The sequence below is a fragment of the Lonchura striata genome, chromosome 5 (assembly GCF_046129695.1).
Source record: "Lonchura striata isolate bLonStr1 chromosome 5, bLonStr1.mat, whole genome shotgun sequence".
NCBI classification, from domain to species: domain Eukaryota; kingdom Metazoa; phylum Chordata; class Aves; order Passeriformes; family Estrildidae; genus Lonchura; species Lonchura striata.
In genome coordinates this window covers 36,507,410-36,531,854 of record NC_134607.1, presented here as the reverse complement: position 1 = coordinate 36,531,854, position 24,445 = coordinate 36,507,410, and the positions used below count along the sequence as shown (strand labels likewise).

General features: G+C 37.6%; 1 protein-coding gene across 1 annotated transcript in view; it reads left to right on the top strand.

The window, feature by feature from the left end:
• The window catches only part of ZNF277 (zinc finger protein 277), a 42,098-nt gene extending 23,642 nt beyond the window's left edge, over window positions 1-18,456 (top strand). The window contains exons 5-12 of the mRNA XM_021545257.3: window positions 3,589-3,680; window positions 5,038-5,145; window positions 6,887-7,019; window positions 12,828-12,895; window positions 14,068-14,164; window positions 14,683-14,725; window positions 16,799-16,973; window positions 17,790-18,456. Coding sequence (XP_021400932.2) covers window positions 3,589-3,680; window positions 5,038-5,145; window positions 6,887-7,019; window positions 12,828-12,895; window positions 14,068-14,164; window positions 14,683-14,725; window positions 16,799-16,973; window positions 17,790-17,982 — 909 coding nt within the window. The 3' untranslated portion in view covers window positions 17,983-18,456. The remainder of the gene's footprint in view (window positions 1-3,588; window positions 3,681-5,037; window positions 5,146-6,886; window positions 7,020-12,827; window positions 12,896-14,067; window positions 14,165-14,682; window positions 14,726-16,798; window positions 16,974-17,789) is intronic.
• The last annotated feature ends 5,989 nt before the right edge of the window (window positions 18,457-24,445 follow it).

Genomic DNA, 24,445 nt, shown 5'->3' with positions numbered 1-24,445 from the left:
TTTTAACCCTTTGTAATGCTGTTTCTTCTGGTATGTTTGTATTACAGGTTTGTTCATACGCAGCATGCAAATAAAGACAAGTTAGTGATATGCATTCAGAATGAAGGAGAACCTTGCAAAACATGAATTGTAGTCCTAGGGAAATTGGGAGATTGGCAGGCAAAATCCAGTTGGTTCAGCTACTCTGTGAGTGCTATTTCCATTTGCTGGCAACAGTAATATTCTTCAGCTTGAAGTACATGATTAGTGAATCCACAGAACTGGAGGAATATGTACAAGTCTTACACAGCTTTCCATAGGATCCCAACTCCTGTAAAGGGGAATGTGGTAGTTCTTCCACTGGGGATTTCCCATGGAGTTTGAATTGCCTGAGCAGAAACCTGCATTCTTATATAAGCCCATTGGATTGGCATGAACTCAAAAAAACAGCTGATGCACTCATGCCTAGCATGCTTCCCTTCCAAAGCTATCTGGGTTCAGTAAAAAAGGTTTGTATAGACCAGTATCTCACCCTTGACAGGAGCTATGTGTCTCTGGTATTTGCATCTTCTGATCTAGTGGTGATCCTTTCCCAAAACACTCACTGTGTCTCCTGGGATTGGCAGCTCAAAAATTTCTGAATACAGCAATATGAGCCTCCAACTCTGAACCCACAAAAACTTTCAGGATCCCCACTACCTGTGGGAGTGAGTTGCACAGCTTGACCACACACTGGGAGAGAGCCATCTATTTGGTCCTTTTGAACCTGTCATGTCACACTTGGCAGGTTTTTGTATTAGAAGAGATAGTGAAGACTTTGTCCTTAGTATTAGCCAAATCATTCATGATTTGTCTCCTGATTTATCTGCCTTACATTATGTCTTTCATTAGTCCTGTGCTGGAGTGCACACTTATGGCAAAGAAGGACAGCAACATCCTGGGCTGGTTTAGGAAGAGTTTTGCAATCAGGTCAAGGGAGATTATCCTTCCCCTCTACTCAGCACTGCTGAGACCACATCGGGAGTGCTGGGTCCAGCTCAGGGCTCCCCAGTACAAGAAAGATATGGCCTTCCTTGAGTAACTCTGGTACAGGGTCACAAAGATGCTTAAGGGACTGCAACATCCTATGAGGAGAGGCTGAGACAGCTTGGACTGTTAAGTCTGGAAAACAAGGCGTGTGGGGGAGCTTAGTGATGTATATAAATACTTGATGAATGAAAAAAGAGTCAGATTATTCTCAGTTGAGCCCACCAACAGGACAAAAGGTAATGGGCATGAATTAGAAATCAGGAAATTCCCTCTGAAAACAAAGAAACACTTTTTTTTTACTATGAGGTTGGTCAAACATAGAGGAAGCTACCCAGAGAGGTTGTAAAATCTTCTGTGCAGACAGTCAAAAGAAAACTCAATACACTCCTGGGTAACCAGAAGTGACCTTGCTTGGGCACAGGGGTTGGACTTGTTGCTCTCAAGAAATCCTTTGCAACCTCAATGATTAGGTGATTTGAGGTTGAGGAGAGCTATTTGGTGGTTCTTTACAATACATCATTACTGCACTTCGCTGTATCTTGTAGGTTTTCAACAATCCTTTTGGGGTTGTGAAAGACACTCTGAATTTTGCATGTGGGCATGCAGTGTCATAATGATATTTGTTTCCCAAGTGTATATCATGTTTTTGGCTTTAAGGGAGGAAAAAGGGTTGTGATGGAACATGCAGCTGATGTTTTCATAGAACCATCTTATTACAAATAATACCTCCTGGCTGCTATAAATTGGACTGTACTTTTTTGTTTTATAAAGGGCATTTGTTTCTGATTTTGTGGTGTTTTTTTCTGTACCAACTAAGCCTTTTCTCCATTGTAGTGCCAAGGGCGTGAGGAGTCTGTTGGCAGGTGAGCAACCTCATCTGCTCTGCAAGTAGACATTTCCTCAAACTCTGGAACAAGTGGAGAATTTAACCCAAAGCAAGTGCTGGTTTTGTTTACAGAGTAATGAAATTAGGAAAGAAAGAAATAGGCATTTTTATTTTGGTGCGAAATAGTTTGCAGTGCGAAATAGTTTTGATTATCAGAATTGTATCCTCAGTTTTTACAGAAGTATTTTGTGAAATCGAGTTGCAGCTGTAGCTGGGGCTAATGGAGTCACCGCTTTAGTTACAGCAATAAAGTCTGTTTATGTTTTCATTTCCTTTTGCTGCAATCTGAGTGTTGACTTGCAAGTTAAATAGATATTTTGCTTTGTAAAGCCTTTTACCTCCAGACAAGTCCAGCAATTAAGAGTGAGTTGGCAAATGGGCTCATGTGAGTTGCGTAGAATAAAGACCAGAACTATACAACTTCTGGTGATTTTTCTGCATCCTTTGAATCCTAAATGCTGTCTCCAACAGCAAGCCCAAACAAGGACAAATGCTGTCTTTAAATTGTGCTGCCTGAAGCGTTTCATTCTGCAGTTTTGAAACTCAGTTTAGGAATATTTCAGGCTGTATTGCAGCAGGGAGCTAGCCAAGGTGGATGTCATGCAGAGACATAATGGTGATTGTGATGTATTGAGAGAGGCCAAGCAATGAGCCTGAAGTAGGTTAGAGAGCACAGCTTGCTGAAATAGCTGACAAGGCTGTGAAATGTAAAACAGATACAGTCTTTTGGAAAAACACAGTCTTGACAAAGATTTCATAGTTGTGAAGCACTACCAGGCAAGGAAGTCCCAGCAGCAAAACTAGAGAAACATGGAGGGGCACTATCAGTATAAGGCACCTGAGTGTTTTCTTTAAATAAAAAAGTAACAGACTTATTTTTTTGAAAATGCATACTTCCTACAGCAGCACTGGCCTTGTCTTGCTGTCATGCATACAGCTATTCACCCATCATCTGACTGGTAGTTTTAGGTAAAGGGGCTTCTCTTTCTCCCAGTAAGTAAAGACCCCGAAGAGGACACTTCACTAAGACTGCAAGCTGTACCAGCTTCCCAGGAAGAGCTGCTTGTATGATCCCCAGTTTATCACAATCTTAAGCTGAGACAAGGTTCAGGAGGTTGAAGAGATACACTAGAAGGGATGGAGGTGTTAGTGCAGTTTAGTGTAATGCAACATCAGAAGTGCTTGTGGTATGTGCCACAGCTTCTTACAGAAACTGCCAGGTCTCTGTACTGTATTAGGAAAAAGCCCTCTAGGTTGCCTGCAATCAGTCATGTAGGATTGAGTTTGCTTTTCCATGGGGCGTTAGGTGGTTACCTATAAACCTGCTCACTGATACGAGACATAAAGCTGAATTACAGGTAGAAATATTAAACTGATACATTTTAAACAAAATTATTTAAATAGTTGCATAAGATCTCACTGTGGATTGTATTTATTTCTATGCACCACGTATATAAAGTTAAGAGAATTTTACCAGAACTTAACTGGGACACATACTGCCTTTGGAAAAACTTGGAATTTCTGTGTGAACCCATACTCAAAATACACTAACATCTGGTTTGTGCCAACAGCACATTTGAATTTTATATGTTCATTGTTACAAGTAAGGATAAATATGTATAATAAACTTATGTGATGGAATGATTTTATGATTATGGTTTTGTCTGAATAACTATATCTGTTCCTCTTCATAGAGAGAAATTCTAGAACAGCAACAACAAGAGAGATATGACACAAGTTTTCATGGTATGTGTATGTTCTGTGATCAAGAATTCACAGGAAACAGGTTTGTTTATTGCCCTGTTTGCTTTTGTTTTATTTTTTGATACCTACTCAGCATCTTTGTTTATGTTTTCAATGTTATTGAACCAGTTAATGCATAATGGTAGGACTCAGAAGGTAGAATTAACTTTAAGGTATAGTTCATGTATTTCTTTCAACTGAAGTGCCATTTTAAACAGCCCCTGTCCTACTTCTCAAACTTTTATATTTATTCCAGTGCAATCATTTCTACTACATGGTATGCTGGAGTTGAGTGAACCATTTTAAAGAGAATTTTTGTTTTTTTAGCAAGTGTTTTTATGACTAGGACAGCTGTGTAAGCCAGTGTGATGGTTACATTTTTTTTTTGTTATCCAATTGTACATTTTCTTATTTAAAGCTCTACTAACTAGTGTAAATTTGAATATCCAATGAAAAAGAGGAGAGGAAAATTACAGTGAGAACAGAGGGCTTTACGGCATCAGTCAAGTGCGAGCAAGAATTGCATTGAAATCCGTGCTCCAAATAAACTTTGTTTATTCAGAGTAAATAAGTTTCAACTGGAGAGGCTAAGTCTGTTTGCATGGGTAGTTCTGGTAATTTGGAAGGGTAAAAGCACCAGGGGACATATTCCTGCAGGTCATCCCAATGTTCTATGAGTGTCCCTCTCTACTGCTTGGTGACAGTAGAGAAACTTCATCCTCTGCTTCCTCCTGAGTCTGACAGGCAGAGTGCATGTTTGAAAATCATGCCTGGACAATGGAAAAAGCAAGTGTCAACATTGAGATATTTCGTTTGTCCCTAAAAGCAGAAGCTGAGGCATATAGAGAGGCTGGGCACCTAAGGAATTAACTGTCAGAATAATATATTTTTTGAATGTCCATTATGTTTATTTGTGTACACTTTTGAGTGCCGTTCATGTTGCTAGTGCTGTATGAAGCAATATTGATGTAAAGCACATTGCATCCAAGAATTTCTGCTCTGCTAACCAGCATAGAGAAGTCTGAGAAATGGCTGTTTAGAATGTTTCTCAAGAGGGTTGTGTGAAATGCGATTTGCTTATACAAGGTAATGAATGATCTTTGCTAACAGTGAGGGTCAAAATAAACTATACTGTAATTTTCATTTAAAGGATTATATTTCATGCATGCGGATAGAGCAGTTGAAATGTTACTGAACATTCAGCAGAGATGAAAATGAAAAACTTCCTGTTTCAATTAAATTGTTTTTTTTTTCCTAGCAGTGGCAGCAAGACTATTACTGTTTATTTAACTTTGGCTTTTATACCATTTTAGAGCCATTGTTGTATTTTAAATCGGTAATTGAATAATTCTTATATATATCCAAAAATATGTAACACTCGATTTGAATGTCTTTTGTAGATCTGTTCTTAATCATATGGCAAGAGAACATGCCTTTAACATTGGGCTGCCAGATAACATTGTGAACTGCTATGAGTTTTTGGCTGTATTACAGGGGAAGCTTGACAAGTAAGTAGAGTTCTGTTTGTTTATTTTCAATAAACTTGGGTTATATGTCTTTTAACTTGGAAATAGTAGATAAAAATGAATTCCACATTTGTGGCTAGTTAAGGAGAAAAGAGAGCAAATAATTTCTTGTGAGTCCTCTTAGAAGTCTTTTTGTTGACTTATTGAAAGGTAATTCCTAACAGTTAATAGTATGAAGTAAAGGGCCCTATTTCTGTTACGTGTTCTCATCATCACAAACGTTTTGCTAAACATCTCATTAATCACTGAGTACTGAGACCTTGTTCCAGTCTTCATTTGCCTCCATATATCATTACTATGTAATGTTCTGTCTCCCTTTTGTACTGCTTAGAGAGTAAACACAGAGCAGAAGGGGATAGATACATGTTAACTTTTCCCAGAAATTAGGACATATTAAAAATGCCTTTTATTGTTGGTGTTGCCTAGTGCTTTGAATTACCATGCTCACTGATGATTTGCAGCTCTCCTGTTTATCAGTAGGATCTGAGGCTTTCAGATAGAGGGAGTTTTCTCAAAGCTCATCCTCTCTGTAGTTAATGCACATGCTGAAATTGTGTCCAGAGTAGTGAAAGGCCACTCCCCCTATGGCTAAGGATTGACATATTAGCTATGCTAGTATAATAGTACCTGAGAATAAATTACTAGAGGAGAAAAATCTTGTTTCAGGTAAATAAGACTACATTATGTATGCTGACAGAAAGCCTTCTGTAATCTTTGTGGGAATGCCCTTCTCAAGTAGAGTGGACACTTTGCTGTTAGCAGATGGAACAAAGCAGATATTAAAATTCATAGATGCATTTTGGCATCTGACCTATGGTTCACCAGCAAGGCAATCTTGATTTGAAGTCTGCAGGCATAGGGAGAACTCAAAACCTCTTAAATGTCTTGAAAGGCAGAATGATACTGAGAATCCTGAATACCTGCTTCGCACAAAACATCAGAGGGGAATCTGGAACCAAAACAGTTTTATGGTGCTGATTTAAGGCAGTGTATGTACTTCTGTTTTGTTTGAATTGCTCTGGAAGACATACTGTGGTAAAATTCTTACTTGTTAATTAATGTTTTTACCTTCTTGAGTAATGTGTATATACACCTAAATAATACTTTCCTGTCTATGTACATATATGCAGGTACCTATGGCTATGTATGTCTATTTATGAATTATATATATTTCTCTCTCTGTGTGGATATGAATTTACTTACAAAATTTTACTTCTTAGGATTTCAAAACCCATTGACCACCCTGGCAAACTTTCATTTACCCTCCCTGTTGATGTAAAAACTTTCTGTTCAGCTACTTAAAATTGTTTCAAAAGAAAAGTAGTATGTTCACAGTTTAGTTTTTTTCAATCTGCGTTACAAAGAAACAATTACAGATGGATTGGATGTCAGTGTAAGTCCATGCTGAGTTACAGAGCTCACACAGTGAGCAATCAGCAGCCTTTTTGTGCCTACTTTTCTCCCACTTTGCATATGGGGCAAACAGTAAATTTTTTTGTTATCTATATTTTTCATTTTTTGTGATTGTTATTTCTGTTTGATTGACTGTACTGTGATCTAAGATTATCTTGGATTTTTTTTTTTTCAAATAAGCTTTCTGTTTCAATTAATTTGCTCTGACATGCTTAGGTTAATCTTATTATATACAACTCCAACTTATTTAAGTTTATTATTTTTACTATTTTCAGTTTGACATGTTGACCTGTTAACCTTTATATCATAGCTTGCAGTGTTTATACTGTGAAAAAGTCTTCAGAGACAAAAACACACTTAAAGATCACATGAGAAAGAAGCAGCATCGCAGAATCAATGCCAAAAATAAAGAATATGACAAATTTTATATCATTAATTACTTGGTAAGTAGTTCTATGAATAATTAGCAAATTGACTAAAGAGATACAGACATTATCTAGTTAAAAGTGAATAAATCCAAACTAGCAATTAGTATAAAGGTCAAAAATCAAGTGAAGGATTCTTAAGAAGTATGCTCATTTACGGTGTGATATTCTGGATAATTGTCAAACTAAGCACTAGTAAACATTTTTTGTTGAGATTTGATTTTGAGAGATTCTAGAGTGTAGCTTGAAGAGACACTAATCATCATGTCATTAGTGCTCAGTCTCTGCTTTAAAAACAGAAGGGAAAGTGAGATAGAGCAATTAAGTAAATGGAGGTCTAACTTAAAACAAGTTGGCTTTGAGCTCGTTTTCTACAAACCTTAAGCTGGAAGTGCTCTTCAGAGGGTAAATTAAATGCAAAGAGGAGGAAAATGAAAGACACAGAGATGAAAGAAAAACAGTTAGTTTTTAGCTTCCAGGTAGGTGTATGTTGCTAAATATTTTTTTATCTCAGACCTCTGAGAATGTGCATGTGTATGTACCAGATTTTCATTTGCTGCCTTCAACTTATGAATATAGGAGCTGCTTCAAAAGCTGCTATGTTCTGTCCCAGAAATAACTATAGTTCACCTGAAGTAGTCTTTGTGCCTTCTACATGTGCTAATATCCAGGTTATAAATAGGCATTCTTGACTGTTTTACCTACTCTTTCCTTTTAATTTCTCTCCATAGGTGTTACTTTAATACTGAGAACAAAAATTTGTATGTTTAATGCTCTGCCCTTCTACCCAAGACAGAATGAGTTCCTTCGGTGATATTTTATATTTTTTCTCCAAAGATCAATGATCTGAGATCTGGCGTTTTTTTCCTAGATATTCAAATTTCACAGTTTTGAAAACTGACTTGTATTTGCTGGACAGTGAGGAAAAAGTTGTGAAACTGTGTAGGGTAGATGTTTTTAGATCCTCAGAAGAACTGAGCATTTACTTCTCCTTTGGAAGTTAACAGATTTTAATTGTTAAAAATTGTTAAAAATCACTTAATTGTTTTTAGTGATTTTATAGTTTCTTTCTTCTCTGCTTGTCCTGTACGTAATATTATGTTTTCAGAACTTGGCATCTTTTGAAATTATCTTTTGTCTGTCATTTGCATTCATTGTTGACGTTTTAATCTGTTCCATCTTAGATCACAAAATTGAGCTAGATGACTACCCAGAATCTCTGAGAGCCATGAAGTACTACTTGAGAAATTTGAGACATGCAGGGAGGTCATAACATGAATACAGACACAATGGCTGTGTCATGTTAATAAGCAGAATATGCCAAAGTAAATATAACAGCAAGGCTAATATTCACATATCTAACCTCTTTTCTCCAGTTGCTCCAAAACTGGTGGCCTTGCCCATGCCTGTCACCTGAGAATGGTCAGGGGTCTGTGGTCTGTGTGCTTCCTGACCCACAACAGGCATGGTCTGAGTGATGCTGTTTGCGTGGCCACAGACCATGCAGATGTTTCACAGTCAGGGCTGTGCTCCCCTTGGCCTACGCTGGGATTCTGGCCAGGACTTGGCAGGGTGCCTTCACCTGCCAGCCTCAACCAGCTCAGGTATTGGTCACTGAGTAACATCACTCAGACATGTATTCTTTCATGTTCTTGAAATTACAGACAGTAGTAAATAAAACTCAAATAAGCTACATCCAACCACCAAAATGTTTAAAATTGGGCAGTGGGTACTGTGTATGCAAGATCTGTGCCAGTACATCTTCTGGGACATACCTGAATGATCATAATTCTGTCTTGCTCTACCTGCTCTGCTACAGCCATGTTGTCTTTCCATATATTTTTGGTCGTCCACACTACAGTCTACTCAGGGGACTGTTTCTGCTCAGCCTTTCTGATCCTTGAGGCTATACCCACATCAGAATTTCTGACATTTCTTCTTTTAAAGAAATAATTTTTTTTAAAATGAAAGCAGACTAAAAAACTCTGTCTTAAACACTTATAACATAGTTCACTATAGAATGTATGTTTGTACACAGGAAATTTTTAGGAATGTTCCTACACAATGGAAAGAGTTTGCTTTCCAAACAGCCTTTGACAACCCCTTTTTTCTGCAGAGACACAAGACTAAAAGGAAGAACCTCATTTTCTTCACCAGGAGTTCAGTAGATTGGCCTTTACATTCTAAGGAAGAAATATTCTGTAGAGCACATACATGCTCTAGAGTAGATTATATTAAATGTGATACGATGGATTTTTTTCAAGCTGCATCTATATTCAGTAAATTCTAGATGTTATACAAGATCTGCTTTTTGTAATAGTTCAATGTAGTGATTTTGCTTCCTCTCCCCTAACACCTTTACAACTTATCAGAAATTTTTTTTTAAATGTGTACTATCAAGATTTACTCAATCTTACCAATGAGTGTTAGAGATCTGTGCTTCACATTGCTCTGAATGTCCAAGGGCTTATACAGTTTCAAAGACACGAACATATTTTACATACCATATCTGAAATCATTCTCCAGTGGATTTGGAGGTCTTTTATCTGTAAAGTGTGGAAGATTATACCAATCCTACAGAATGGCTTGAAGTGTTAATTCAGAGAGGTAAGCTGGTACTGGAGTGCAAAGAACTCAGCAACAATGTATCCATGATATATAGATGTAAAATTCCTTATTTTTCTTTTCTTAAAAAAAAATCTTCAAACCTAATTTCCTTGTTTCTCTGTGTGTATTATCCTGTGGCCCCATGGCTCGCCTTGCACAAAGAGCCAAATAAAAATGGAGAGGGAAGAACTTTGTAATCTGTGGTGCCTGTTGGAGGCCATAAAAGAACAGAAGGCAGTATTAAAACTTTCTTATTCCCAGAGGAACTGAGGCAAACCCAGACTGACAAGGCCTTCCTTTCTGGATTTACCTGATTAGTACCAGCAGCACTTTTAGGTATAGAGTATCCTTTGTAGGAAGCCCAGATGTCTATTTTCAAATTGACTAATAGCATGGGTCTAAAGTACGTAGCATCAGTGAATTACTACACTTATAACTAAACTAGGTAGCTGAGAAATGGTACCTGCTACATACTAGAAAACTTGTTTCATAAAGCCTTTTTCCTCAAAAATAAAAATATGTTTTCTCCTTATTGCCAGGCTCTAGGTTGTCACTATTATCTGTTGGGGAGCAGGGGAAGAATGTTTTATTATTGGAGTCACTTCTTATATTTAACCTCTTTTGATTTACACGGTGTGTATCTTGTAAAATAGTAAAGGGAAACCCTTCATAAGTTGGTGACAATTCAAGATTTAATAAAATCCGTCAATTGGAGAATGCTTCATATTGAAATTCATCCAATGTGGAGTAATTATAGTCAGGGTAAGGCTATCTCTTCTTCCTGTTAGACCATCTCAAGTTCTTCAGCAATATAAAACAGATGACATAACTCAGATGATCACAGCAAAACAGGTGAGAAGAAGGGCAAGAGAAAATTTGCAGAGGAAATCAAAATATGTTTGAAGTTTGTGAGCTGCTCAGGCTTGGATCTCCATTTGCGTGTAGTTTGGGAACTGCTCTTTAGGGAACACTGAGATACCAATTGCTGTTTCTAGCTTCTCCCATCTCTGCACTTCTTTCAAGCTGGGGTGTGTTGCCTCAGTGAGGCACACAGATTTTCTTCGTGTAGAACTGCACTCAGGTTGCAAGGGTAAATTGCCAGTGAGGCATTTAATCTCTGTGCAATTAGACTATATTTTGGAAGAGGAAATAATCAAACCACACACATTTGCACGTTCTCAACTTTTCTATAGCATCATCCTCTCTGTGAGGTACAGAGAAAGTGTTTAAAAGAAAAAGTTGTTTTTTCTTGAATACATAGCAAGGCCTTCAGGGTTTTTTTAATTATGCATTTTCTAGTGTTTGAACTATTAACAATGTCAGGTCTCATTTTTTTCTCTGGTTTTGTTAAAAATTTCTTGGGAATCTCTAGAGATCATTCCTGGCAGCTGTTGCATCTTGGATGAAAAAGCAAAGAAAATTGAATACTTTTCAAAGGCACCCTTGGTCCCAGATGCTCATCAAGCTGGAGAACTGAAAAAGTGTTATAAAAAAACCAGAACAAACAAACAAACAAACAAACAAAAAAACACCTGAAGGATTTTTAAGAATGTTTCAAGGAACTCTTTTCCACCCAATTGCTCAGATTCTTTCTCTTGGCACTTTCATCACCAGTGTTCCTAGTTATCCATTCACCATGCAATTTTCCAGTGATACAAGACCTGGTTAGCTTTTCGCTTTTTCCTTTTTTTTTTCTCCTCTGAATATAAATAGATGAGGGAAACAGAGACATCTTACAAGCTCCCTCTCTTCCTTCTTCACAGAAACACCATAAAAAACATCAGCAATAACAAAGCTGGGGCATGCTTTTTCCCTTTCACCTTCAATTAAAAGGTGAAGCTTGAGGCTGCTGTGTTGAACATACTCTCTTATACTGATATACCTTGAGCTGGTAAGGGGAAAAATGGTGAACATTAGTCTTCATTTTGCAGTGGTTGTGAGCCACTATCTGCTCATTAAGGTGTTAACATTAGCAGACATAGGAAACTAGTGTGCAGCTGGGAGAACATGTGGTGAGAGGTGTTAATGGCTTCGTGAGATCTCACAGTAATGCTGACATTAATGAGTCTCCCCTCTCACTCAGAGAGCTTACACACTTACCATGTAGTATCACTGAATTAATTACAGAATTTTCATTCTGTAATATATGATGACATTATGTTTAGAGCTGTCTAGGGACAATTGTTTATCATTTTTCTGATAGACCCTAACAACTTTAAAAATTCTCATTAAATTGTTAAATGATGGATATCATTTCTTTCTTTTTCCAAACACCCATAATCATACACATTAATAAGGATGTTATTAAATATATTTATTAATAGGAATATTTTAATAACATCAATTAAAGGATTATATTTTTATTAGCTGTCTTTTTTTTTTTTTTTTTTATGGTGATAAGATTGTCAACTATAATCTTTGTGAATCCTCCACAGCCATCAAATATATGGGTTCAAAAATACTCTTCTGGTTACTGGTTAGTTTGCTTGGGTTTATTTTTTATGACAAGAAGAATCCCAAGAAAGGAAAACACTAGCTAAAGATCACTGCTGGTATTTCAGTAGAGCCCTTCAGCTTTTTATTGCCTGTTATTTATATCTCAGCCATGCTGAGAGTGCTTGCCATTGTGCTGAACGCTGCACAAATGTATTGTGATATACTTCGTGCTGAAGGTCTTTAAGGTATAAATAAACAACACAAAAAGTAAAAGTAGGAACAGAGCCCTGGCTCTCACTGCCTTTCTGGAGCACTCTAGTTAAATTGACACCGTGTTTTCACTGGCACAGCCTTGAGCAAGGCACAGGCACTGACTGGTGCAGCTGTGCCTGCCGAAGCCTCAGGTGGGACAGCTGCATTAAGCAGCACGTGCTGCTTGAAAAGCAAGGTAGGCAGACTGGATTGAGCAAGTGTGAGGGCAAACTTGAGATAGTGATAACATACCCACCTCATGAACACTTTGGAGGTGTTGCAACTCTGTGCCAAATCATCTTCCCCTCAGCTACAGTATGGGAAGTGCCCTGTTAAAAGATTAAAATAATTCTTACTTTAAAAATTCTTACTAAAGCAGTGCTGTATGACTACCTTTTACTCACAGCAGTACTGAAGTGATCTAAAATAAGATATTGATTGTGACTTCTGAGATATTAATTCAGTTCAGTGACAATGTGTGATGAGAATCAGGAAATGTTTTTTTAATTATCTTTTCTTTTTTCCCTCCAGGAATTTGGAAAGTCCTGGGAGGAAGTGCAGTCAGAGGATGACCGGGAATTACTAGATAACCTAGAAGAGTAAGAGTTACTTAAGTACCCATTACACAGACTTGCAGGACCATTATTTTTTGAAGAAGTTGCAAGGAAAATGCTGTGCACAGTTAGCACAAATTTTAAATTCATTTAAGCCAATCAAATCAACTCTGAATTGTCCTCATTAAAAACACTTCTCAGCAATGAGAGCTGTAAACTTCATATTTCAACCACAAGCCTGTTTTTGTTTCCCTAGCTCTAACAAGAGCCTTCTGGATTTGTAATGATGTAGATAAAATGCATTATTATTTACTTTTGCACCAGAAAACAGTCAAAAAGCTTTTGCTCAAATTTAAAAATTAAAAGTAAGCATCAAGAGTGTCAGTATGAAGAAGAAATTGTGTGAAAAAAAATTGATAAAAAGGTAATAACTAGAGATTAAAGAAGGATTTCAAAGGAAGCTTCTCAGCAGTGCTGACTGAGGGCAACATCCACCTCTTCTGCATTCTTCTGTGGTCCAGGCCCTCAGAGCACTGCAGAGATAATTTCCTTGGCCAGAGAAATTGAATAAGTAGGAAGAAGTTTATGGGTATCAAGGTCCCTGATCTTCCTGGTTCTCTCTGTGACTTGAGGTTAATTTTACTTGACTCTACCTGGTTGCAGTAATAGTTCTGTCTCTCAGCAGTACTAGGATTGAAATGGATGCTTTGGTAAACATCTGTGTACTTGTCTAAATGTAGCATAAGTGAGTAATTAATATTTCATAAGTAAATAACACTTAGAGTTAGCTCTGCCTGATGATTATGACTTTGTCTGGTGTATTGAAAGATTAGAAATGTATACAAGAATTTTAAAAGACCTTAGAAAAAATAAATACAGAAAGCAATATTTAATGACTTGCCAGACTGGATAGAAATTGAAGTTAGTATTCTGTATATTAGTGCAGACAGTTTCAAGTAGGATTAAATGCCTGTCTGCATAGAAATTACCCAGTATTAACTGCTCAGTTTTTATCAAATTTGTATTTTTTTTAGACTCTACAGCAGATTGTAATCATGTATCCAGCTATAAATCCACACTGTCTTTTCCACCCCTTTAAATTATTCAGTTTCTCTGGATTTATTTCTAGTGTTTTGAAAGCAGAATCTGAATTGCCCTTTCTCAAAGTCTCTTCTCTTTCCACAACTAAATGAATCTTTTCTACTTTTCTTCATAAGAGATTGGTCTGACTGGGAAGAGCATCCTGTATGTGCAGTTTGTCTGTTTTGTGAACAACAATCAGACACCACAGAAAGACTGTATCTTCACATGCAGGTAAGTCTTACTTTAAATAACAGTTTTTACATCACATGAAATTAAAAATTGTGTTTGTAGCACCTTTATTAAGGTCAAATCAGCTGCTGCATTAAAATGTTGTCTTCAGCACAGAACTAAAGGACTGCATGCATCTCCAGCATCTATTCCTGAAAACATGCAGAGAAATCAAGCTTTACATTAAGAGTAAAACTAGTTATTACTTGTGAGTGTACAGACTGCTACAGGCAGTAAAGAAATAGCATCTTTGATATCATAGTGGTTTCATTATTTAATATATTTTATTATGGTTAGTATCTGTGCTTCAGTTTTAATAAACTATTTAACAACATTAAATATGAATGCGGAAGTTTCTGATGAACCAAAACTTCTGGGTTTTTTTTCATGCATTAATTTTTGTGTGTCTATATGTGTATGTCTGTGTCAACCCATGAAAAGCTGATCTGTTTTTAACTTGGAGTAGTAGTAGAAGTAGTGGAAATAAGATCTTTTTACTTTTCTTTTTTTCTTTTCTCCAGAAATCACATGGCTTTCACTTTCCTAAAATAAAGTCAGAGCATGGTGAGTAAGAGGGGCTGTAATTTTCAGTATTTGTCACTAGTTTGGAGAAAACCACATCATAAGAATAGTGGAAAACAAGTTTATCTGTTTTATTTTTGTAGAGACATTTAACTTTTCCATTATGGAAACTGTTTCTGCCAGCTTAAAAAAGCAAGCCAAGAACACTTTATTTTTATGGAACTGTTGCTACTGCCAAGGATGCAGTGCTATTTTCTTTAGACCCATTGGATTGTTTTGCAGGGTAGCTTTTACAAATACCTGTTCTATGAGTTCCAGGTCTGGCTGCTGAAGACTTGGAAGTATTATTATTTTTGTTGTTATTATTGTTATACCTGTTAATGCTTGCTTGCCAGCTAGGAGCTTTGTTTGGCCAATGTTTGCTTTCTGCTGTAGAGTAGAATCATTTAGGTTGTGGAAGACCTTGAAGATCATTGAGGCCAACTATTAACCCAGCACTGCCAAGTCCACCACTAAACCATGTCCCTGTGTGCCACATCTACACATATTTGAAATACCTCTAGGCATGTTTCAGCTGTTTCTCTGAGCAGCCTGTACCAAGGCTTCACAAGCCTTTTGGTGAAGAAATTTTTCTTAATATCCAACTTAAATCTTTCCCTATCACTTGTTACTGGGAAGAAGAGACGGACCCCTGCCTGGCCACAGCCTCCTTTCAGGTAGCTGTAGAGAGTGATTAAGTCAGTCTGGAGCCTCCTCTTCTCTAGGCTAAACAGGGGGGAATCCCTGCTCTGGTCCTGCTGGACACAGGATTGCTGATACAGGCCGGGATACCATTGGCCTTTTGGCCCCTGGGCACTGCTGGCTCATGTACAGCTGCTGTCACCAGCACCCCCCTGGTCTTTTTCTACTATGCAGCTTCCACAGCCTGTAACGCTGCATGGGGTTGTGTGACCAGTTGCAGGACCCAGCACTTCTCTTTGTCAAACATAATTGACTGACATCCTGACCCAGGCTCATCTCTAATGGGCCTGGTTGTATCCCTTACCCCCTTCAAATCTCATTTGAAACTGTCTCCGTGAGCCTTGCTGACTCCTGTGCAAGGATCCCTTTCCCTCTCTGAGACAAGTGTACCCCATCTGTCACCAGCAGGCCTGGGGTCGTGTTGACACACCCATGATCCAAATACCCCAAATTCTTCCAGTGGCACCAGGCTTGGAACCAGGTTTTGAACTGATGGCTTTTCCTGTTTCTTCTCTCATTATTCCTTGCAACTGGAACACTGCTTGTGCTCCTGATCCCTTAAGCAGTCTTCCCAAGGCCCTGCAGTCTCTCTTGATTGCCCTAGGATTTCTTGTTGCAACTTCATGACTGCCCACCTGAAAAATCACTAACAGATAATTACCCATGAGGGTAGGAATGTTTCTCATCACACATTTAACCTGAGCCCCAGGAGGCAGCAGACCTCCCCTAAAAGTGAATCTGGTTGGCATTTTGGCCTTCATTCCCTTGAGCAGGGAACCATCTGTGACAATGACCTGTCTTTTTATTTTATGGGAGCAGCTTTTTTGCAGGGCACAGGCTTACTTAACCCCAGTGGCACCTCTGTGCTGGGTGAGCCATTGTCCTCATCACCCAAACTCACTGGGTTCCACTTGCAGGGGCTCTCACCTGTTATACCTGGGGAGGCAAGACAGTCACAGAGGAGACAGGTCTGCTGCACCAAAAAGGGACTTGTCACCACTGCCACTGTCCCTTAAGTCACTGTGCTCAGGCAGGCAGGCAGGGAACCCTCCAAACCATGCATCTTGTCTACCTGCTGGGCCTGTCCCAGGGAAGACAGGATACAGTGCCAATAGTCAGTCTCTCTCTCATTCCCAATATTCTTCAACCTACTTGCCTCCTCCTGAAGCTCTGTAACTAAGCCTAAAGACAGACTGAGAGGAAGCAAAATGTTTGCAGTTTGAGCACTAAAAGAGAGGTTGCTTAATTTGCTAAGGTACAGCATGCAGGCAGTGCTGTCTTCAGTAAACTCTTATCAATCCTTATGCTTAATCCAAGAAATTTTAAATTAAGACTTACGTTGCCCAAGTGCTTGTTCACTAACATCTCTCCCAGGTCTGAACTTCTATCAGCAAGTAAAGCTAGTGAATTTCATCAGAAGAGAAATCCATCATTGTCGTTGTTACAACTGCCAGGAGAAATTTGAATCCAAAGGAGGATTGATAAATCATATGGAAGAGACCAAACACATTGCATTCCTGCCAGCCAGGTCTACATGGGATCAACCACAGTAAGGGATTTGCTTCAGCATTTCTTCCAGCATTTATACTTTTACTTGATAATTTCTATGAAACAGTAAGTTGAAAGTTCTGGGGTTTCCAAATACAACAGTGCCCTGAGCTCCCTAGCTTTAGTGGCCCAGATAAAATAATAAGCTATCTCAGAACTACTCAGAATTAGAAATCTCTGTATAGTCTGAAGATAAAATGATACTGCTCTTCTAGCTGCATCCAGGAGTCAGTGTTCCTATACATGGGATTTTCACTTTCACGACACTATCCTAGAGAAGATTGTTCTTGCAAAATTGTTCTAGAACCAAGTCAAACCCCTTCTTTTGATGTCTAATGTAGATATATGCATGATGTCTATCTAACTTTAGCATTAAAACAAGTTGGTTGTTTACCCATAGTTTTTTCCATGGAAAATAGAGAGACAGTGTAAAAAAACACTGGTTCAGACTCTAAGTAAGCTGTATGGGTCCAGGGAATGATGCTCTCTACCAGGTGGTAGAGCACAGGGAGTGTTCTAACTCAAACACCCTTGGTTCACCATTTGTTGAGGGACAAACATGGATCTGTAGTCTCTTTTGTAATATCATATAGTTGAAGAAATAGGAGGAAGGGGAGGAAGGGCTCATTTGTTGTCAGTTCTTCTCTATGACTCTTCTACACTGTGCATACCTGCACTGTGCAGTTGATTTTTTGGGCGTGCTGTTTACTGTCATTCCAGACAAGCAGACTTGCTCATGTTTCCTTTTTAAAATTCTTGTCTCACCCTCTCAAACAAAATGTGTGACTGTCTAGTAATCATGTTTTGTTGCTTTCAGGTATTATTTCCCTACCTATGAAAATGATACACTCTTGTGTACACTGTCAGACAGTGAAGATGCAAAAGCTGAGGATCAAAGTGAAGAAGTGCCTGTTGTAAGCGAAGATATATCCAGTCTAAAAGCTCTCAAACAGAGCAGTGTTTTAAACCAGCTTCTGTGTAAAGAGAAAAAAAATCAGGAGAAATTTTGACCTGGAAGTACAATGGCTGACCTTTAATGATTTTTCTGCAAGAAGAAAAATTATTTAAGTACTATTGGAATACAGTTAAACTTACAAATGTTATCATCATGGGACAAATATTAAAAAGCGAATGCTAAATAAAAATTTAAATGTTAACTTTGTTGGTACATCTTCCTTTAAATTTTAGCTTCATTTTAAATTGAATGCTCTATTTTCTTCTAGGATCTTTAAATACCCTTTGTGCATTAGTGTTATTTACAAATTTTTCATATTTTTAAAATTTTTCCTGAATTAATCAGAATATGAGTTCTATTTTAAGGCCACCTTGTGAAAGGTGAGAACAGCTGAGACAATGTATAAAGCCAGTGAGTAAATCTTCTGTGTCTTATTGCTGACAGAAAATGTAATTATTGATCTAGTGTGTGAAGGAAATCTTGCTCATTTTTACCAGCTTTGGAAAATAAAAATAAATCTGTATATCTCTATTATTAATCATCGGTATTTAAGACATATGGTGGCTATTCTCAAAACTAGCCCAGAAAATTCAATGAAGCTCTGCTTGCCCCATGAATATCTGACTCCATGAAAATTTGCTAATCTAAAGTCTAATTATTATAGGAATAATTGCAATATTGGTTGCATCAAAAATCCAAATAATTTAAAATTCATTTCTTGTATGGTTATGAACTGAGATGTTAAAGAATGACTTAAGGAATTGCAGATACATAATCCAAATGAAATCCTAAAAATCTCAAGTCCGGAAAAGCTGCCATATTTCCTTTTCAAGTTCTCAAAGTGGCAGAAGATCTTCAGCATGCAGGAAGAATCTCAATCTTGACTGGGTAAAGCTGCTCAGAGCATAGGTCATGCTAGGATGATCCAAACTAAGTATTCCTGAAATGTTAAGTAGTCCCAGAATTCAGGTTTAGCTTGCCATAATATGTATGACCTCTTTCAAAAGTGTTAGTACATTCTCTTTTCTTCTTCAGGTCAGTGTTAGAGCACTGGCTGAAAGAATTGAAGTCTTGGCTCAGTGCCCTTCGCTGCCTGAGAAGATTCAAAGCTGCAGCTTTGCCTTTACACAGCCCTCATTACCTGAAATTCCTTGCTATCAACAAGAGTTGTTGTTGTTCATCCTTATACGGTGATTGTGAATTATAAAGCAATCCTAGGAGCAGGGGCTAAAGTGCAAATCTTTAGCCATGTTCTGCTAAGCTTCAATGTCCCACCTAATTCACCCTGCAATCTTATTTGCATCAGTTTCTTTTCATTTTCATTGAACTGGATTTCTCCTGCCATTAATTGTCACCCTCTAGCACTTCTCTTTGCTTTCTCTTTCATATTTTTCATATTTTCATATCTTTCATATTTTTCCAGACCTAAGCTCTGGAAATAAGGTAGAGCAACAGGCTACTGGAAATGCACTGAGTAAAATAACTGCAGAGTGAAACAGACAGAAGCGGTATCTGACTCTGTCAAGAGGAAATGGGATAGAAGAAGTGCAGCAAATATTGAGAATACAAACAGAAAAAGGGGACAGTTGTAGTCATACATTTTGCATTGGTACAAAAATCTAAGAGGAGCAAGCACAAACCAAATATTTTTGAACTAAAATATCCTGACCATCTTAAATAAGCTACAATCTGTACTTCTTGCATTTGTAAAATTCTTAATTTCATACAGCCATTGCAATGGCTGTTGCTGATTTTTGTGCCCCCTAATTTTCTCCAGGCAGTTGTTTTCTTCCTAACTTAGAAATTGATTTCAGTCTTTGCTTTTTGGTCAGATTCTTAGCTAAAGGAATAAGAGTTAATGGGGCTTACATTAGTGATGTGTGTTGAGCAATGGAAAAAATCAGCAAAAGAACCATGGCAGCAGCACACAAATGAGTTTTATAGCAAGCCTATCTCAGGAGGGCACATTAAGGGAAACATAACATTTTACTGATATATAATAAAGTGAAATTGCAAAACATTTCCTAGTCATAAGGAATGTGATGCTGAATCATTCAAATCCCTACAAAATGAAAACAATATGAAATGACTGCTGTTATGGTTCTAAAAGAAATTTGAAAAAGCAAAGTTTCAGTGCAGAATTAAGAGACTATCTAAAGAGAAATTGTATAAATACCACAGACTGGTTGTCTATTTTGAGTAAAGAGAAAAAGGGAGTTAGGAAGAATTCATAAGCAGTGTATAATTGTTCACTGGAAATAGCAGGAACATGAGGAATCAGATTAAGATTGAGCTTGTTACATCGGTTATGAACAGGCAACAAAGTAGGTTTAAGTCTTTTGTCTCAACAGAGAGGGTTGGTTATGGTTTCTAGAGTAAAAATCAAGCATTTTCATTTAGCACAATGATGCTTGTCATTTTGCTGGAGCATACTTATTTTTTCTTATAATGCCCACAATTTTCCTAGGCATTCTTGCCCTCTTACGTGTTTAAAAACTGAAGCTATTTTTTGTCACAAATAGAGGATCCAGTTATGACTGCATACAGTTATTAGGGGCAAATATGGTCTTCTAAAAAAAGAGTATTTTTGGAAGTATTGCAACAAAAATAATATAATAATGCCTTAATTCTTGGAGTGGACAGAATTCAAGTTGGCAGATGCTCTGGAGAGAGTCAGATCAGAAGAATGAGTACTTCTAATTGGTGTGAAAAAAATCTATCCTAATTTAACTCCAATGAACATTTCTTACAATAATTCTTCTCAGCCTAGACCTGGACTCCTTATACACATTCACTTTTCTGTGTCTAAAGCCAAATTTAGAAGGATCTGGGTTAAAGGAAGAAAAATGCTTGTGTCAGGCAGCTGGTAATCCTTCCTGCCCTTTTTACAAATATCTTAATTATGCTTCTCCATACTCAGTTTAGTCTGACAAGTCTGTGCAGTCTTAATCTGACTTAAGGAGTTAATGGTTGTTGGTTTCCATTTGAGACACTGTTTTCTGTTTCTGTCTACATTTGCCTTGCATGCTGTGAGAGCTGTTAGTGTCTTCTCTTAGCTGGCTAAATGGTGCCTAATGAGAGAAACACCAGACTAAGTTTCTGAAAAGTCTCTCTGCTGCTGTCCTTCCTCAGTGGCATTGCTGCCTCTGAATTCCAGTCAGATCTCTACTAATGAGTGAGGTGTTTGTTACAGTCTCTCTCTCTCTCTCTCTCTCTCTCCCCCATTTAACAGTGTTTGGCCTAAATCTGAGATGGGACACTGAACTTTGAGTGGAAGTAAACAAGGTTGCCAGTGTCCATTCTCAAATTCAAGTCCAGAGCAGATAGTGGACATAGGCCTTGGCATCATCTACTGTCTACTGCCAGTGAACAGCAGCAAATTTTCCTGGCTTTGCTCATAACTTGATGCTATATTAAATTATCTTGCATAATTTGCCTTTTACTTAGATGTATACAGAGGCCAAAGAGAATCAAAGATCCCTGGAGAAAAGCTGTATTTCACATTGGAAACATGAAGAATACTTTGCTTCCCCAGGAGGGAAACAAAGTTGGGATGCTTTCTGAGGCTTGGTTACAATACAATAACTGAAGCATCTGTTGATAAAATTATGCCTTCGTCTACTTCTGCCAGGTATGTCAAACTGTTAGATAACAATTTTCACCTGTAAGAAGTAATTTATAGTCCTAGAAAGAATTACTGCTTCCATGCAGTAGTCATTAAAATCAGCTGCTGTAGAAATGTATGCAGAAGTGGTTGCATGTAAAATTAATCCCTTTTTTTCATGAGCATTCAATGAGCTGTTCTTCCCAGTGCAGTTTTTTTTCCTTTCTGTAGGAAGTTTTCTCCTGCTAAGCTGTGCTCAATTTGATTTCTTCCACCAGGAAGAAATTTTTAGTTGCTTATTGAATTGGATTTTACATCTTTTGGTAAATTCTTGCTCAGAAGATGCAGACAAAGTAACTATTTTAGTGATTAACATGTAACCCTTTAGTTGAATTCACATTTGATATTTTACATCCCTGATAAATTCACTCTCTCCATAAGGAGAGCAGGGGAATTAAGGACATGTACAACTAAAAATACATCTGTTGTGTTTGCATAAATTTAGATAGAAATAAGTGTTTTTCTTCCACAAATGTACCTTTGAACACAATTCTCTCTATCTGGTTTACAATCTTTTGATTGAAAAGCTGGCTCTGTGTAGATTACATATGGGTCTAATGTTTACCCTTGCATTATAATCAATAAATGTAGTCTGTGGGTCCTAGAGTCGTTCAGCTCACCCTAAAGAAGTGTGTTACTGCTAGAGCACTGATATGCTGCAGATGTAATTCCCAGTATAAACAAGTCCTTAAAAATGTCACATTTTGACAGTGTCATGCAGCGCATTTGTCACATCACATCTCATGAGTGTGTAGTGAAATCCCTCAGAATAACTACAGGCAGATTTGGTATCACCTCAAGCCACAGCTTCATTGAATGTCAGGAGATTTACTTTTTATTTTTATGCTTTCTGGAAATAGCAGAACAATTTAGGAATAAATAATGCAGGAATTGCTAATTTTTCATTAGGGAGCCTGTAATGTGCCTGCACAGCTTTGCAGAGTCAAACACTGCTTTAACTTTTAGGTGGTTTTAAATTTAGGTTTCCAGTTGTACTGAGATAATTTTGTTACTTTCTGATGCATATCTGTGTCTTCACACCACTTATGGAAATATTGCTATGGATCTTCACAAATATTTGACCTGTTGCAATAAACTGTTTTTTGTTAGAATCTAGGTGAAATAAAGAGCAGATAAGCAAGGATGAAGCTTAGCATTTGTGAAGAAGGATCATGAACATGTGACAATTTACTTTTACAAACAGCGATTTGCCATGCATTCTGTGACAAATATTGTTACTTCCCTCTGCCTCGGTTTCTTAAACAGCAAGACTGATTATATAATAACAACTACTAGGAAGAAAACTGCACATGGAAGATAGGATTCCAGTGTATGCATGCAGCTTATCTGAATTAGCTGGGCCTTCAAATTTGAAAGATTTAGTTCAGAAGGTGACTAGATCACAGTCAAAAGGTTTTCTCATTCAAGAGGAAGAAACTTAATATTGGGATTACATTCCTCTAAGGAAACAAATGTTGAAATGTTTTGAAAATGATGCTTTTTTAAAAGAAGGGTTAACTTCCAAATCAGATTTTCAGAGACTATTTCTGATTTGCCTTCAATTGAGGTTTTCAAGTAGAGAATGTATATAGTGTAGAAGATCCTCTGCTTTTAGTCATATTACAGATCTTCCAAGTTGTTCAGTGGCATACTAAGGAAGATTGTTTTCCTGTAAGAAGAAATGACTGCATAGCGTAGAGTACCCATGGTTGGCATAGATGACAGAAGATGTCCATGCTGGTTTGCTCTATCCTTAAAAGGGATAAATCCATGAGTTTAAAGAAAGAAAATATATTGCAAAATGCTGTGCATCCCTTAATTCACTTAATTGATCCATTGATCCATTCACTTAATTGATCCTTTATAAACAGTCTCTATTTTAAATCCTAACTCTTTAAGAAGGTTTCAAGTGAAGGTCTAATATTTTTCTCAAAAAGTATACACATAAGGTAGGTAGGATTTCTCAGATTCACTTAAGCTTGTGCCTTGCCTTTCCTTCGGTGTAGGAAAGTCTCTGATTAAGACAGGACTTCTGTTCAGTATTAGAGCTGATACTTGGATATTTTTTTTCTCGAAAGTTGCTGCAATGGTACTTTTGTTCATATTGTCATCTTTACCAGAGGCCTGAGTTTTTTAATTTGCCTTGAGCTACTCAAACAAACAGTTATATTTCAAGTAAGCAATCTATGAAATGACTGATGCTGGGATCCCTGCTTCAATGCAACAGTGTGGACCGTTTTCCCATTGATGCTGGATTGTCCCTAGGGATCTTTAAAGATGAAGATGTGATTCCTTCTGCCTCCTAGACTTTGGTGACACTGGAAAAGTTGCTTGAATGCCCCCAATGACTGATTTGAAATCAGTTAGATAGGATTCCAATTAATATCTAAAATGAATGTCAGCATCCTGTCGAGCAGATTTCCTGCTGTTAATTTTGTTTCCAGTTGGAAAAAAAATACATTCCTTAAGATATGTGACAGTGTTTATCTACTAAATTTCTGGAGCTTTGTGCTGATCAGAAAGAGTACAGTTCTAAAGGCTGCCCTCTCTTGTTTCTACTGTTTTATTCCCCATCTCTTCCTCTGCCACCATCCCTCCACGGGATTACCACTGGCCACCTCCAACTCCTCAGTCAGGTTTACCTTGCAGTCGTTCATCTGAAAACTAGACTAAATCTTATTCCAATATCATTCCAAGCTAAGGATTTAGTAGAGCTTCATACATGTACAGAATGTCTCCTGTGCAGACTAAGGGCTTTGCAGAGGCAGGGGAAGGTAGATGGGTTAAATGTTTTGATGTTCTCTTATCATGAAGTAAAAGGCAAGAACATGTTTTCTGCATGTACATGGGATAA